Source organism: Neopsephotus bourkii, unplaced genomic scaffold (genome assembly GCF_033783945.1).
Source record: "Neopsephotus bourkii isolate Nb327-2 ecotype Australia unplaced genomic scaffold, CSIRO-AGI_Nbou_v1 NB_1542, whole genome shotgun sequence".
Classification (NCBI taxonomy): Eukaryota; Metazoa; Chordata; class Aves; order Psittaciformes; family Psittacidae; genus Neopsephotus; species Neopsephotus bourkii.
In genome coordinates this window covers 7,326,807-7,343,430 of record NW_026902018.1, presented here as the reverse complement: position 1 = coordinate 7,343,430, position 16,624 = coordinate 7,326,807, and the positions used below count along the sequence as shown (strand labels likewise).

The following is a 16,624-nucleotide window of genomic DNA, read 5'->3' as shown; positions in this document are numbered from 1 at the left end:
TACTAGCAGTACTTCTTAAGTTTTGAGTAATTTTCTGTCTGGTATTATTTGAAACTAATATCATCCAGTAATTCTGATATGAGAACAAAAGGATAGCAATGGAGGAACACTTCAGTAAGTTTGTCCAGAGACCCATTGAAAATATTTCCTAGTCTGCAAATGAAAATAAGCTGACTGGCCTTATCCTAGTTTCTGTTTGAAAATCAGTACCCACTGTGGTGTAACTGCCAATATCCGTTAAACAGAGATGCAGGCCTAAGAAAAAATGTCATGGTGCTCTTACTTCGGCAGGATGGAATTTCACAGTATTTCCAATATATTCCATCCTCATGTTCTGCAATGTAGCACCATGGGCTCACATCTCCATCAGGGTTCCTGAAAGAGAATAACAGTGTGTGAGTGAAAAGTCATCAAGTATTTTCAAAAAACCCACATAAAAATCAATTTTATTAAGCTTTGGTGTCACCACTATTCTTGCTCTAACAATATTTAACTCGTTGGACTGACTTACCAAGAAAAATGCAAAAATGGTCAGGAAGTTCGGATCACTGTTTATTATAGTACACAACAAGCTAGTAGCATCTGAAACTTAACTTACTTTTTCTCTAAGTATAAAAGGTGCAGAGCTATTTCTGGCCAGTACTGAGGAAGATCATGTGTACAAGTTCTTTAGACTCCTAAACCTGATTTCTGCCTTGGTACAAAACAGTCCAGACTCCAACTTTCTGTATGTATGATGACAAAAATATTTATCCAATCAAGTCTTCTGGGAAAGACTCAGGTCTTGTCTTTTCAGTAAAGCTGAGTAAATTCGTTCCAGTGATCTGATATATTGATGGATAATTCCTTATGCGTCCATGATTATTCTTTGCTTGATTATTTTGTGTAGCGTCATTGACAAGTGCATACCTAATTAGTCATTAGGTTATTGAAAGTTTCTTTGTATGTACGATTTGAAAAACTATTTGTATTAAAAAGATCCATTTAAGAAATTAACTTGTTATTTTGGACAGTCAGGTTGAAATAAGACCTCTTCTTGTTAACTAGGGCCAACTACAATCTTTTTATCATGTAGTTTGGCATGAACTCTATGAAGAGACCCCCCCCTACACTGAAGTGTCAGTTCAGCTGCATCTTGTCATTTGGGCACATTAACAAGTCTTTGTGGGAGATCCGATTTTTGAACTGCTAGGAACAGTTTTTTTGTCAAATAACAGAATGCTGAAGACAACTGCTAAGTTAAGTTCAATTTAGCTGATTAAAATGCTGCTGCTAGGCTTTCAACAGACTAGTGGACAAAGAAGACTAGTGTGTTAGGAATTTAGGTGTAATGGCAGAGCTTCCAGTGGCTAAAGAAAGTAGAAAACTAGTATCAAGGAAAGCTTGTACTCGGAAATAACACAATTTTCTTTGGTTTCACACTTACAGGAAATTTTACATTTACACTTGCATGACAGAAATCAGATGTCTGTAACTGAATCATGGTAATGGCACTCTACATATAAATGCCTTAAAATGCAAGGAAATTGCAAAGAAATGTGATGAATGTCTTTGGAAATCTTTGCCTTGAACCTCAAAAGTGCACACAAACAGAAAACAATCGAGTGTCTTTCAAAATCTCCAAAAACTTCAGTCCACATAATTCTGTTATGGCTAAAATTAAGTTTAGTGGAACATTATGAGGAATTTCTATCTTAACAGGGTGTCTTGCAGTAAACAAAGTATTCTAAGTAAGGACCACCCATGCAGAGATAACATGCTTCTGATTAGTGCTTTAAGTGTAGAATTAGATTATTCAAATTTTGTCCTTAAAATTGAGCCTCAAAGGATCATAATATGCCCTAAAAAAGCCTTGTGAGAAGGGAAGATCACCTTGTCCATTGTCACAAAACAAATGAGTGGCGAGAAACAGCTAAAACAGCAGCATCTTCACCCATGAAGCCCTGACAAGATTTGCATGCTAAAGATACGCTTTGACACTCTTAAAGAAACAGTGACTTTGCAAGCTTTTTTTTTTTCCTTTTCCAACAGAATGTGAAGTTAAAAAGCACTTATTCATTAGGATCACCATTTCATACACCTGTGAGAATACTCCCAGGCCAAGTGATATAACAGAGAAGGAAATGGCTAACCTTCCAGTCAAACTTCACTTCAAAGGGGATAACCTAACACCCAGTAGATTGAGGTTAAAAAGCTGTATCTGGTAACCAGATAATTTCTCAGGCTTACATACCAGGTTATAGGCTTCTTGCTCCTCATTTGCTGAGTAAAGTGAAACTCTAGTGAAACTTGAATACCTGGATAAACATCTAGGATATTGCCACACAGCAACAATCAAAATTACCTTATTTTTGTTTGTATCAGAGTTAATTCAGTGGCCACTCGCCTTTCTATAGCTCCATATTATTATGTGTACTGAGAGACACATCTCTGCATGTCATGAAAATTATTATGCACTTGCTGGTGTTGGGCTGACTGAAGCTGTGAAGTTGGTGTAAAATGTTTTTGATGGGAACAGTCTTTTCAGTGCTCACATGCCAATCAGCTACCAGACTGCTTGATGGGTTTATATGTTTCCAGGCCATTTTCTCAAGAGAATGGACAACTTCTATAGTGTTTCTTTAGTAGGTGGTGTAGTTTCTGCTCCTCCAAGATGCTGAACTGATTCAAAAAAAGTATCAATTCTGAAGTTGGCAATAATGCTTTCTCCTTCTATGGCTGAAAACAGAGTCACTGGTGCAACACATTGAACAGTGCTATTCTGAAGCACTGATGTAGCCACTGGAAAAGATCCCAAGTCTTTTTCTTCCCTGCCCTTCACCAATGTTCCCCAATCAGAAATACCTTGCTGAGCCACCAAATACTCTGGAAACACAACTGACTCCTTTCATCAGTATGCTCATCTGTGTGCTGCATGTCACAAGACCCCTTCTTTGTGCTTTCTTACTCTTCATTAACTGTCTGGTTCTGTCTCTGTCATATTTTCTTGTCTGTCTGTTTGTGATTAAATATGGTAAAGTTTAAGGTGTCAACTGTAAAGGCTCTACCCTAGAAAGCCTATAGCCTACCAAGTAGAAGTATCTTCCAGAAGAATTGAGGTGTGGTTTGAACCTTCTCACGGAGGAGACATTGCTATGGCCCAGGTAACTCAGTTCTTAATTGCATGGGTTGAACATCTCTGTCCCCGTTACACAGAGACACCACTCAATTTTATAAGCATTGTAGATGAGCTGATGATTATCACTGTTTAAGAAATGTATCTATGAGGTTATTCCCTACCTACTTCCATAGGAAGTATAAACGGGTATAAAAACTTAGCTGGTCAATCCTGCAAAGATCAAACTGCGTGTAATTTCCTGATGCGCAACATCAGGGAGTTAAATGTTGCAGGCTGAAAAGAGTCTGCAGAGCCTAAACATCTCTGAACTTGGTTCTTATTTGGCTCCTAAATTCTGGAGTTCTTATTTAAGTTTCGCTCCAAGTTCTACCCACAGAACTATCCCTCTTTAGAAGGCAAGGAAATGAAAGGGGATCTGCCATGGTTTAAGCTGATGGTGTAACCACTGACAGTTGAGCTTCCGAATTCAAGTAACAACTCTAAGTCACTGAAAAGCTTATGCTGAGAACTTAGCAAAAAACTCAGAAACAGAACAGAGAACAGAACTAGGCTTGTGGGTGAGGACAAAAACCATAACGTTGCAGTCTGCCATAGACATTCACTAGTGCTTCTATACTTGTGACCTGGATAATTTATCTCCACCTTTTCATTTAAGTAACCTCTAGTCTTTCTCCATGATGCCAAATATAGGTTGGATATATGATACGGACTTTGTGTGACAGCTGGGTTGATAAAGTTATTCTACTAATGGCGCTTGAAGATTCAGGGTACTGATTACAGGATAAACCAAACCCTGTTAGACATCCATGGTTCTGACATTCTTCACTGCGTGACAGGAAATCTGATTTTTTGTCAACTGTTTAAAAGTTAATACTGGGTAATCAGGCAATGTTAGTAGCAGAGATACTTCTTACCTGCAGTAGTTATGCTCTCCAAGCCCTCCCTCCCCATTGGGATATTTCAGAGTATTATAAGGATGCTCAAAGGTTTCATTCCAAAAAAGACAAGGTTTCCCTGCATATTGGGAGGTCTGGTTCTGAGTGCCACGATAGTCAGCCCCATTTGCTGTATAACATTCTGGGAAGAAATGGAAATGGAGAAAGAGAATGAATGTATGTAGGTTTAGTCTTGGTTGTTCTTCCCTCACCCTCCACCCCCATCCCAAAACACTGTGTTTCCTTTCACTAACATATTTCCTGCATTGTTTAGGCAACTAAAGGTGCTGTCTGGGGTGTAAGTTTTCTCTCAAACATCTATTGAAGAGATTATGATTTCATTACTTTACTAAACCATATATAAGGCAAGCCTGAAGAGTGGTTAATACAATTAACATGCACTTTCTGAATGCACTTTCACAATTAACATGCACTTTACTAAACAATGTATAAGACAGGTCTGAAGAGTGGTTAATACAATTAACATACACTTTCTGAATAAGCATACTGTATTTTTACTGTTTTCCCTGTGTTTTATTCATCAGGTTGAATCTGTAACTTGTTAATTTTCCAGGAATGAAATTAGATGATGCTGTAGGTCTGCCACATATCAGCACACTGCCCAAAATCCCGTGCCATTGTAAGTTGAGAATATCTACAATTTTATAAAGTGAAAAAAATTGTAGGCATGAATGTTGCAAACGTTTACATCCCAATTTAGAAAAATTCTTAGGTGTTTTTTCCTCTGGTCTGAATTTCTTTAGAAAAGGACCTCTTTCGGCAGAGTACAATCATGATACTGTTGTTTGCTACTAATGTATTTACACTTTCAGATCAAATTTATAGGTCAGTATTCTTCTGCCTCACCCATATTTTCTCCCATTTATCTTTGTTTTCCTAATACTCAGCAAGTTAGAAACCAAAGCAGAGAATGATTTCTCTAGTCATTAAATGTACCATCCCCTTCTCAACAGAAATACAAATCTCATGCTGCCTGGCTTTGCTGTGTCTTATTATTGATGTCTTCTGATCAAATAAGTATTCATATGCATGAACAATTTTAGCTTTAGTAAAAATGAAAAACATTTGTTACTAAATTGTGCACTGTGAGGGTGACAGAGCAGGGGAACAGTTTGCCCAGAAACGCAAGCGTTGGAATCTCTATGTTCAAATGCCATCTGGACATGGTCCTGGATCGCCTGCTTGAGGTGACTGTGCTTGAGCATAAGTCATCTAAACGATGAGCTCCAGAGATCACCTCCAACCTCAACTGTTCTGTGATCACCTTCCAGAAATAATCATTAAAATGTATCATAAATAGGTCTATCCTTGTTTATACTTAATACTTGGTAACATCTATCATCAATGCATTTATTTAAAAGTAGTATTAAAAAACAACAGTCCATGACAGAATTAAAACTGTTGCATGACTCTGCTGTACGCATTACAAGCAGTACAAAGAGTACTGAGCAACATTACTGGGAAAAGTCACTTTCTCCTAACTGCAGAACCTTGTTTTACCTGCTGGTATTCTCTGCGGAGACCATGCAACCACTGCAGAGATGTTCTACTGCCCCAGGGAAAGGGAGCGTGCTTTTAAGTGGAGGCTGCTGATCTCAGTGTCCCCTACAAGATACCTTACAAACAAGGCTAGAAAGACCTGTATGGATGCAATAGAAAGAGGTAAAAAAAAAACCCCACTCTCAGCTTAATTCTGATATTAGCAATACACTTTTTTTGTATTTAGAAATACTGTGAGAGACGGGAAAACATTATTAAAACAATGCCTTTGAAATAATTTTAGTCTGCACACACAAATATCAGAATGGTGCAATTTTAATGATTATTTCACTGTTTTATTACACAGCAGATGAAAGCTGATGTTTTTGTGCCTTCACTGCACATTTTCATGCCTAGGCAAGTTAGGATTCTATTAAATGGAATTTTGTTGCTGAAGGCAGCAACAAAGGTGTCTGCCTTGCCATTAACGTATACTGCTATCATCTATGGATAGAAAGCCGTCTAATTTAACAAAACCAAGTTTCAAGTCAATACTCTTCCCTACTGTAATTTACCTGACTGCCTTAGCCATGCAGGTGAGCTACATACATTTACCTGAAAATGCAAATCTGAGTTTCCAGTATTGAGGCCACCACAGATATTTGGATAAACATAGGAAAAAAAACCCACCCCACTTAAAAATCATCACAGTGCTGCAGCTTTCTTAAATACCTCTTTTTACTTTGCAGTTAATTAAGTTTTTCTATGTCAGCTGAAAAATACAAATTGATGAATTTGGCATAGAAGAGAGGAAAACATTATCAAACTGGACAAACAAAACAACATACATTATAAAGAAGCAATTATGAGAAGTGATAAGCATATCCATAAAAGACATCTACTTCAGCTTAGTGCTGTTGCTTTTTTTGCTTCTCATTTCTAATGAACAGCAATATGTACTAACATCTACTTAGAAATGCAAGGAATGCTACAATACCTGAAGGTAATCTGGCACACAGACTAAACTGAAGTTAACATCAGTCCATTTTAGGATCTGCTAAGACTGGCCCATGTTCTAACTTGCAGCAGCAACTGACTTTCATTTTCATGTCAGCTGATTTTTTTTTGTCCTATTTTTTAAAATAGATTTTCTTCAAACTTCATTGCACTACACTAGGACTTCGAGGACACTGCACAAAAGAAAGAGTTAGAGCTCTTCATTCCTCTTAGCTGTAGGTTTTGTTTGCAAGACAACAGGTAGCTGTAACAGTGCCTCCTGTACTTTTTGTACATTTTATTTTGTACTACCAAGAGATTTAGGAGCAATGCATCTAGATGTTAGCATCTAGATGTGAAAGGAAGAGGCAGTAAGATACAACGTAAAACCAATGATTATCCCAGAAAAACTGAAATGGAAACTTACTTTTGGAATTTAGCAGCTGTTATCATACAAAATACACACCTTTCTGTGTTACAGGGAATTTGCTAGGAAATTTTCATTTTGTTAATTATTAATGAAAATTTTGCCATAGCATGGAAGTGCATTCTTTTCAAGCAGCTACTGGCATTTAAAAATCAGGTCCTTTGTTCTACACTCTTCTACCTTAAACAATCAGCTTTGAGATCTGCTGAGATATCCTTTGTACAGTTTTCTATAAAATTCCTAGCAACATGAAAACAGATCTCTCAGCATATTCAGTATCTTGGCAGTAAACATCTGAATTCTATTTATCACATAGTGATTTTGCCATATTTTGTTGCACAACAGCCAAGACGCTACCTTAATGATCTCACTGTGAAATTAATACTCCCAGCGTGTTAAAGGCGCAAAATGAATGTTTTGTCTGCAGACAGACCACTGTCCTCTCCACTTCTAATCCACAGGCTGCACTTTCAAGACAAAAGTCCTAAGTGATTTTGGAGATCAGAACCTCCATCTTTCTTTTCATCTTGCACCATTGGTGCAATAATCCTGTGGGGAAAAAAAAGAGCTTAAAACAAAGGTCAGCCAGATTTGTCTGCACAAAACTGATTCCGAAAAGTTCATCTAACTAAAACAGTCAGAAAAGAGTGAACACTACTGGTAAAACTCAGGCTTGCTTACTCAAATTACCTGATTTCTCTTTGGTAGATTATGATCATGTAGAAAGGAGAAAAAAAACAACAATCAACCAACCAGTCAACAACAATCACATTTATTTTACTGTTCTGGCACCCACTGGATCTGACTGCCTTGCATTAGCTGATACTTTCATGTTACTTTAGGCTATGAAGCCCTTTGCTGGGAATCTAACTAACATCCGCACAGTGACTCAAAGAAATCAGTTATCAGTTGTACGAATTTCTGTTTTGTAAGACTGTGGTACTATGACAGAGCTTGCACTATATCCAAGTCCTTTCCCAGTGGCAAAGACAGCAAGGGAAGAAGAACAGGCACTTTGTGGAGACCAAAACTGTCAGCTTTCTAGAAGGCATGAGAAAGCCGCTATGCTTAATAGATTTGTCACATGGTTTCTGTTCATGTACCCAAAACTGAGTTTAAACTACCCTGTCAAGTGTAAACCTGGATTAAATCACCAAGGTTCTAGGTAGGACATGAAGGAAGCTATGACCATTCAACTCTTTAAGTGTTCAACCTCCTCAGTTTTCTAACATCTTAGTCAGCTGGGTTTCAAATATAGTCTGAAGTAGAGGCTTGTGTCAAATCCATTATTAAAATTGATGTCTGTGATGATTTTGTTGTATTAACTGTCTAACGACCCTGCTGCTTCTATGGTTTTGTTGGGATATCTGCAAACAGGATTAGTCAGACAACCACTGCAGTGGTTATAGTCATGGGAAGTTGGAAGGTTCCAACAGGTCCTGTTCTGAATAATGCCTATGAGCTTTAGTGAGAAAACATGGACAGCAGTGTGTTGCGGGGGCTGCTTCTGCTTTCAACATATCAGGTGCTATGGTTGACAGAAAAATAACTCTTTTTAAATAAATACTGAGACTAGAAAAGTATGTATTGAGTGGCAACTACCAGAAAGAAAAAGCAAAAAAAAATGGCTGGGGATGGTTGTCCGTTATGAGTGAATGTTCAGTGTGTGATACAGGTTCACAATTAGGTTTATTAGAGCCAGATCAACATTTGGAAGATCAAACAGCAGCTGTAGTAGAAATTTTTTCCATCTGTCTCAGTTCCTTCTTCAATGTAGGGACCTTACAATGATCACTTACGCCTTTGTTACTTTGGGACCTTATGGCTGCCTGCACTCCACATGTGCCACTCTAGGCGCCACTTTAGGATCACTTGAAAAATTAAGGTAGTGCAGAATGTAATAGTCTGACTTTTTTTACTGAATGAAGCACTGATGATAAAACACTGACATTTCAGAGTCTCCAATGATTTTCTAAGATGTTTGAGTTAAGTTCTGGAAGCTACTCAGAGTGCTGACTAGTGGCCAGAGAAACTGAAGGCTGACAACAATTATCAAACAGAAACTAGCCTATCTGGGCCAGAAATTATCCTGCCAGCTACTGGCCAACAAGAAGCAGATAAACGAAAGGTAAATGAAAGTGGCTCTTTAAATCTTGGGTTTCATTACAGTGGTGTGATAGCCAGAACATTAAAAGTTCTGTAAGGCAAAAAAGAAAGATTCCTTGAATTTACACGTTATAGCTGCCTACTAAACAAGTTCTTACTTGTTTTCCTTACAGCCATTCAGAAGAGTAAGAAAAATGCTTAAGCAGAATGTAAGAACATGGAATCAAAGGTGCAGGTCTGATAATGACTCCGTATCAGCTGCTCAATGCACACAAGGCATGGTAAGAAGCCTTTTAAGTCATTTCCATTCTGCCTAAACTTTTCTAGTTCATGCTAGAGCTTGCAATTTAAGCACTCCTCCTTAAATGAAAGCACTGTATGTAGGTGCAGATGGCAACAGTTACAGGCACTAACCAGATGCTGTAGTCTCTAATTTGATTGAAAGGCTATAATTAGACAGCAAAAACACTTCAATGAGAGAGTAACGCACAGAGGAAAGGACAGAAACCACTTAACTGATGCCAAGATACCCCACCAGTACAGAGGCAGGGGCCCACGGATGGAGGGGCAGAACACCAAATTACCTTCTTCAGATGTGAACGGTTTTGTTTCCCTATGGATGCGAATAGGGATTCTATTATCATAGGTTGCCACAGTTCTTCATGTGGGAACACTGATTAAAACCAGAAGAAGCTTCAGGAGATCAAAAAGACAAATACAGCTTCTGTGGTCATTATTAAAAATATTTTTAGCAGTGCAATGGTTTTCTTTGAAGATGCAGTTTTATCGATTGAACCAAAAGTTCATTTGCCTACTGTCATATGACTGGTCAAAAAAAAAATTCATCTCATTCTATACTGTGTTATGGTGCAAAATAAATGCTTTTGTGAAACGTAAGGCTGCTTGAGACTCATGCATGGGGAAAATTAGTGTAGTGTTTTTGCATTTCAATATGTTACTGTTCTAATTAATATGAATATAACAAAACCCCTTATTAAAACTATCAGGCCTATACTGTAGCAACACAACACAATTGACACAAGCTCAAGAAAAAAACCTCAGGAAAGAATGATCTTTGTTTAAAATTACAGTTTCCAAAATCACTAGAAAATAACTCCCCATTTGGTAAACTGGCCAGCTAAGCTCTGATGTGCTGCTATGACAGTGCTTAGTTAGCTGATCATTTATTCTTTGCAACATAGAGGTACTCTGTACATAGTTTAAAAATCATCTCCCTCTCATTTCTACATATCCACACACAAACACACACAGAGACACACATACAATTTTTAAAGTCCTCAAACAGAACTGCTTTTGCTGGTCAGAATTAGCAGCTTATATAGCATTGGCCTGAACCAGGGAGTAGCCACAGTGAACACTCACCTGACATTTGATCAAACCTTGACTAACACTCTCTGTCCTGGAAGAATATACATTCATGGAAACATACAGACATGGCGCTCCATACTTGTGCTCCCTGGCAGTGTATGAGTCGTTATATATGTGAATTTGCTATACTTGTAAAATTTTGGTTGCTAACCTTCAATCCAACCACTTTTTCATCACTTCTCCTTTTCTGTTTGTTTTGGTGGCTTTGGGGTTTGCTTTTTTTTTTTCCTCTTTATGGAATATGTTTGAAGCAGGTGAATTAGGATATAGCATGAGAGGCAGTTACCCTTAATTCTAATGCTTATAAGTATGTATTTTGTACATTTTTTCTCTTTAGTTGTAGAATACAAATATGCTATATCAGCAACAGCTTTGCAGCTGCTGCCTAGTCCTCAGCTGCAAGATGCAAACACGCTTGTTTTATGATTCTTTATCACTGGAAGTAAGAATGCATGATGTGGCCCCATAAGAATTTCTGTTCCTTAATACACTCATTTGTTTATTTTTCTGTGAAGTTTTAAAACTGTTGTTCCATTGTCAAGCATGGCAGACTGAATCCCTTTGGAAATTTTATCAGGATGGGCCATAGCCACTGAGCGGATGGAGAGAGTGGTCAACTGCACAACAATTATAGTGTGATATGACAAAGAATGCAAATTTTGCAGCTGGCAGCATGTAATCCCTGCCTCCCTCCTGCTTTTTTGGCTCCATCCTGCCTAAATCCATTCACATAACTCTGGATTTTGAGTTATGCACTATGCATGTAGAAGCATGATATGCTGAAGTGTCTGACTGTTTCATTTTCTATCTGTCTGGTTTGAAATGCTTTTTTGATTATTTCCATGACAATTGCTTCCATCTCTTTGACTTTGTAATACAAAACTCACCAAATTTAGACAGTCTTTTCATGTTAGGCAAGCTATTCTCCCGTCTCTTATTTCTGATTCACTTGAGAAATGTGGTATGACTGAAGTCTGAATGCTGCAAATGTCAGAGTTTGGATCAATAGAAACTGTTAGACATCACACAGTGAAGCAGAAACATTCTGTGAAAAGCAGCACAGTACTACGTGCAAAAACGATTGTTAACTCACTCTGATTTCTGACAATTTGAGTAATTTTTCATAGGGCAGTTCCAGAAGTTAAAGTTTCACTCCTGTCTTAGTAAATGATGGTGTGACACAGCCTGCATTCTGAATGCATTTTACAATGTTAAGATGTTTTATTAAACTGAGGAATAGGGATTAAAAATATACTATATGACAAACTGCCTTACAAAAGAAATATCTGTGTTTGTCATATCAGAATTCTGCTAGCTGAAAGTACAACCTAACCCAGCTGATCCCAGTTTGGTCCTGTGGACTGACAAGAAGATGATCCTGGGGTATGGTCTTTGCACGTTAGCAGCTCTGCAGATTTGTATATGCCATATGAATTACAGGTCCTTGCTGAAGTGTAGATTTGCACTGTTTCAGGTTCTTTAGCACAAGACACAGAGGGGGCAGTGCTTTCTTTATCCATTCTCCTTTAGTACCCCTTCACTCAAAGGCAATACTCCTCTCAGTAGTTTTCCCACCTCCTCCTGCCATAGCTGCTTGTGCTCAGGCATCTCTGTCCACTTGAGTGGCTGCCAGTTCATGCAGTTAGTTGTTGGCTAGAGGGGGGAAGTGCAGGTGTGTAAACAGGTATGATCCTCTTAATAGCCTATGAACCCAACATTCACACTAGGATCTATCCTCCACTTGCTGTCATGCAGGCTGCTGTGAGGTACATGGTCACAGATGGAGTGTTCTGTCCACAGTTCTGCTCAGAAACCTTAAAAGAAGTCATTCTTCAACTTAAGCAAGGGAAGAAGTACCTACTCTGTGCACCAAACATGTCCTAATGGTACTGGGAACAGATCATTCTAGACATGCTTTAGGTATGTCCCTATCTAGGCATGCTTTAGATATGTCCCTATCTAGGCGGCTCTCTAGACTCTTATCTGAAAAGACAATCATGTTTTACTCACTTCAGGTAACTTATGAGAAGTTGTAAATTTTACCTTCTGAGTTCCCTGATAAAATGCTTCCTTCCTTCCCTCTCTCCCTCCCCACCCCACCCCCAATAAAGTTTATGTAAGTATTTTCCAAATTTAATTAAATGTATCTACAAAACCTTGAGCAAGTACCTGTTTGTGGTGAGAGCTAATTCTACATTATAAATAATAACGATTAGAATACACAAAATGTATCCAGGTGTACCACGCATCTGATGGCTCTGACGCTGCGATGAACTGAAACAGCCACTTCAGAACTCATTAAGCAGTTTATCAGAGTGTAAAGCAACTTTTATCAGAGTGGAGCTGTGATACTTGAACTCATCACTAACAACTGAGAACAAAAGGCTGCAGAGGCATCTTAAGTGAAGAATCACACGAACAGGTAGCAAAGCTTAAGGCTTCCCAGATTCCTTGGCTGAACAAGAACCGCAACGGTCAGAGGAGTCCGTTCGTGACAGGCGCTGGGGCAGCCACCCCGAGTTCTCGTTCCGCAGAGCCGGTTCTGCCCTGCTGCCACTGTTACTTCCTTTCCCAGTGAGTGTACCCACGCCCCGCAGTCCCTGCTCCTTGCAGATGCCTCCGTTCTGCAGACCTAGCTACGAAACCACTTTTACAGAGATACGTGCTGCTCTTCTCCCTTTAACCTCACGCCTCCACAGTCTCTCGAGCTCCCAGCTCAGCGAGCAGAAGGAGATCCTCAGATACCCCACACGCTGCAAACCCCGCGCGAAAATCCCCCCTGCGCGTCTGTGCGAGCAGCTTCTAGCCGTGCTCCGCAGTGGCGAGCAGGAAGGGCCGTCGTCGCGACCTCGAAGAGGTATTGGTGGGCGGCAGAGCCCTTTGCCGGAGGCTGCGTGCCAGTGCAGTCTGCGGGGTTCAGGGGGAGCCCCCCCCCTCCACCGCCATCACCCCTGCGCGAGGGGATGGTGGAACGGCCCCACACGCTCCCCCCTCCCGGCTCCCCGCGACGCGTCACTCACCGGAGAGAACGGGCTCCCGGCAGCAGCTCAGCGCCAGCCCTGACAAGGCCAGGACGGCGGCGAGGGCGGGGGGCTCCATGGGCAGCGGCTGCCGGGCCGCACCGCACTCGCCGGCGGCAGCCCCACAGCTCCCGGGGCAGAGGTGGTCGTGGGCGGCCGGGAAGAGCGCGAAGTGCGGGAAGCGGCGGCCCTACAGCATGTGTCCTGAAACTGCGCCCCGGCGAGGTGCCGAGTGGCAGATGAGGGATCCTATTACCAGCCATGTGACAGGAAAGGATAGAGACCCAACATCCCAACCTGCTGTAGCGCGGGGCTGGGGAACCGCTGCCTCTGCGTTTGAGACCGAGGGGTTTAGGCTGCTGGTGCTCGCTCCAGTGCCAGGGCAGGGGGTCCGCAAAGCCCTCCGCGCAGGCAGGGCCGCCCCGCCGCCAGTGAGGAACCGCCCGGCGCCCCTTCTCCCCCACTGCGCCCCAGGAGCGACCCACGTCTCGCTCTCGTCACCCCGCTGTGCTCTCACACCGGCCGCACGCCGCGGAGAGGGAGAGGCCAAGCAGGAGCCCGCCAGCCCCATAGCCCGGGCCCTGTCTGCGGCCCGCCGCTGTACCGGCCCCACGCTCGCCCTCCGGGCTGTGGGTCCCAGGGAGTTGTCTGCCAGCAGACGGGAGCGCGCAGGTGCAGCCCGTCTCATCCCTTGCAGCCTGGTCGGGGGTGAAAAGGGAAACCAACAGGACACTGTAAACTCCGTACTGGTGCCGTGCAGCTCTCGCCCGCTCACAGCCGTTCTGCGCGATCGCGGCTTGGCCGCGGGTGCACGCCACAGGCCCGCACCCGAGCAGCGCCTGCCTGAGGGACGCGGCCGCGAGCGGCGTGGAACTGACAGGCCCGCGGCGCTTCAGGGCGCCGTTCTCCAGCGGGAAGGGCACCTCCCGCGCGCGGGACACGGCACGGCCGGGCAGCGGAACACTGCCCCCGCGCGAGGGCAGCGCCACAGGGACCCGCCCCACGGCGCGCGCTGCGTCCCGGCGCAGGGCGGAGCCGGCGTGCGCTGGCATAAGCCCGTGGCGGGGTCTCGCCCGGAGGCGGGTGGGCGCGCGGGGCCGGAGGCTGGGGCGTTCGCGCGCGCACGGACACGAGACACGCGCGGAGCGTTCCTCAGAGACAGCACCGGGAGCGGTGAGTGCGGCCCCTGTCCCCTTCCCCGTCCTCATCCACAGCCAAGCCGCAGAACAGCGTGAGGAGGCGGAACGCTTTAAAGCTGTTGCCGCCACTTCGTCACGGGCTCGTTGGCTGAGCAGCGGCGTTGTGGCGACAGCCAACAGAGAAACCGAACCGGCCAACCACAGAAAGTTACACCTGCTTTGTCAGGAGTGGGAGGGCACAAGTACTTGTAGCACCTTGTGTGCATGTGTAATGGGATGGCACCTTCAAACGTCTGAAAGGGAGAGAGCGATTTTGCCGCTGTGAAAGAGGAAGCAGCAAAATACAGTTTGTAGCTTTTGACTGTTGTATCAGTGCGCGCTGCGGTGCATCTTGCTTTTAGTATGCTGAAACTTCCCGTCATACGAAGCTTCAAGGTTGATTTTGAGGAGAAAAACCTGCTTAACTGTCTTCTGGCCTTTGCGATGTGTAGAAAAAAAACAAGAAAAGGATTGCATACTAGCATGGCTTTATCTGTGTATTTTAATATTACAGCATAATAAGTGTGCCACATTCTTATTTGTTTGAGCTGAATTCCTAGTGATTGTAGAATTTTTAAGCTGATGAAATAGTGACAAACATCATCGGTGTTGTGTTAGCTTGGTGTTATATCTTTGTGGTTTTTTTTTTTTAATAGTAAGTGTAGAAACACTTAGTTCCTACTCACATATATAAGTATATTCAGTTGTTTGGCTTACAAATTCTGCTGAAGTTCCTGAGCTCTAGTTGCAAAGACTGCTGTGAGGAATCACCACAGAATGTATGTGTGTGTGTATGTGTATGTATGGCCATGTGTAAACGAGGGAACTGGAGATTGTTGTGACGTGGGATTTACCAAGACCGACTAGAAGGAACAGCTTGGGGGGTGTTGAGATTGGGTGTTTGTTTTTACCCCTGCTTTGTTTATGTGGGCTAAACTGAATAATTCTGATTCATAGAAATCAACTGCGTTCTCTGATTAACACAAATTTTTCAGGAGGATGAGAGTTGTAATTCATTCCATATATTCCCTTCCCAGTCTGAGCTGTTAACATCAAGTGCTACTAGCACTCCTTTGCAAGTCATGGTGTGTGCATGCAGCACTTTCTTTTGGTACATGCTGTTTAATGACATATGAGACATTACTCTCTTGTGATTTAATGACCCACAGAATTCTCCTCTCAAAGGACTGGGACCCCACTGTGTTACCTGTTCACCTGATTTCTGCTTGTGGCTTGTGGCCTCTATTTACAAACAGCAACAATGGCAACAGCAATGGCAGCTAATACGTAATAATCTTATATTTTTAATGATACATGGTCTGAGGCATTTTTTTCAATTTGTCTTGTTCCCATTATAATGTATAACCTGCACTGTTGTTTTACTCATTTAGTATTCCTGTACATTTGATACATAGTTTATCTTTGTTTTTTAAAACCACCATGATTTTCCAGTAGTTTATTAATTAAAGACATTAGAAAACCAGGCCAAATGACCTGCAAAATTTAGTAATTCTTTCACCATTGAAGAGTTGCACAACACAGCTGACTTCACAAACCCTTTGGGATGTAGGCAAAAGCAAATGGTGAATCCTTTTTTTGTAAAAGGGCTCTGTACAAGGTAGTACTTCAGAAATAACTTTTTAATGAAGATAATGAAACATAATAAAGCTGGAAATAACACACCCCCCTCCCCAACAGTATGCATGTTGCAGTTATACAAGGAAAACATTGCAAGTTTTGCAAAATTTTTCCAGTGCAGGTAGCAGATTTTTTTGTTTTGAACATTGACTCTGACTGGACAGTTGAATAAAGATGGATTAAAAAACCCCAAAACATTAAAGTTAACCTGAAAGGAAAGGTTTCATTATCCAAGTACTTCCTCTCCCTTCCTCCAAAGTGTATCATTTTAAAATTAGGTCAGAACTAAAACACAAATGCCCCTTTGAGCCAGTATT

At 41.8% G+C, this 16,624-nt stretch overlaps 1 protein-coding gene across 3 annotated transcripts in view; it reads right to left on the bottom strand.

Annotated features, from left to right (window-relative positions):
* Positions 1-14,393, bottom strand: part of KREMEN1 (kringle containing transmembrane protein 1) — a 43,880-nt gene extending 29,487 nt beyond the window's left edge. For all 3 annotated transcript variants that reach the window (XM_061370894.1, XM_061370893.1, XM_061370892.1), the window contains exons 1-3: positions 13,492-14,393; positions 4,033-4,195; positions 284-375 (exon numbers count right to left, since the gene is read on the bottom strand). In XM_061370894.1, the coding sequence (XP_061226878.1) occupies positions 284-375; positions 4,033-4,195; positions 13,492-13,570 (334 nt within the window). In that variant the 5' untranslated portion in view covers positions 13,571-14,393. The remainder of the gene's footprint in view (positions 1-283; positions 376-4,032; positions 4,196-13,491) is intronic.
* Positions 14,394-16,624: the final 2,231 nt, after the last annotated feature.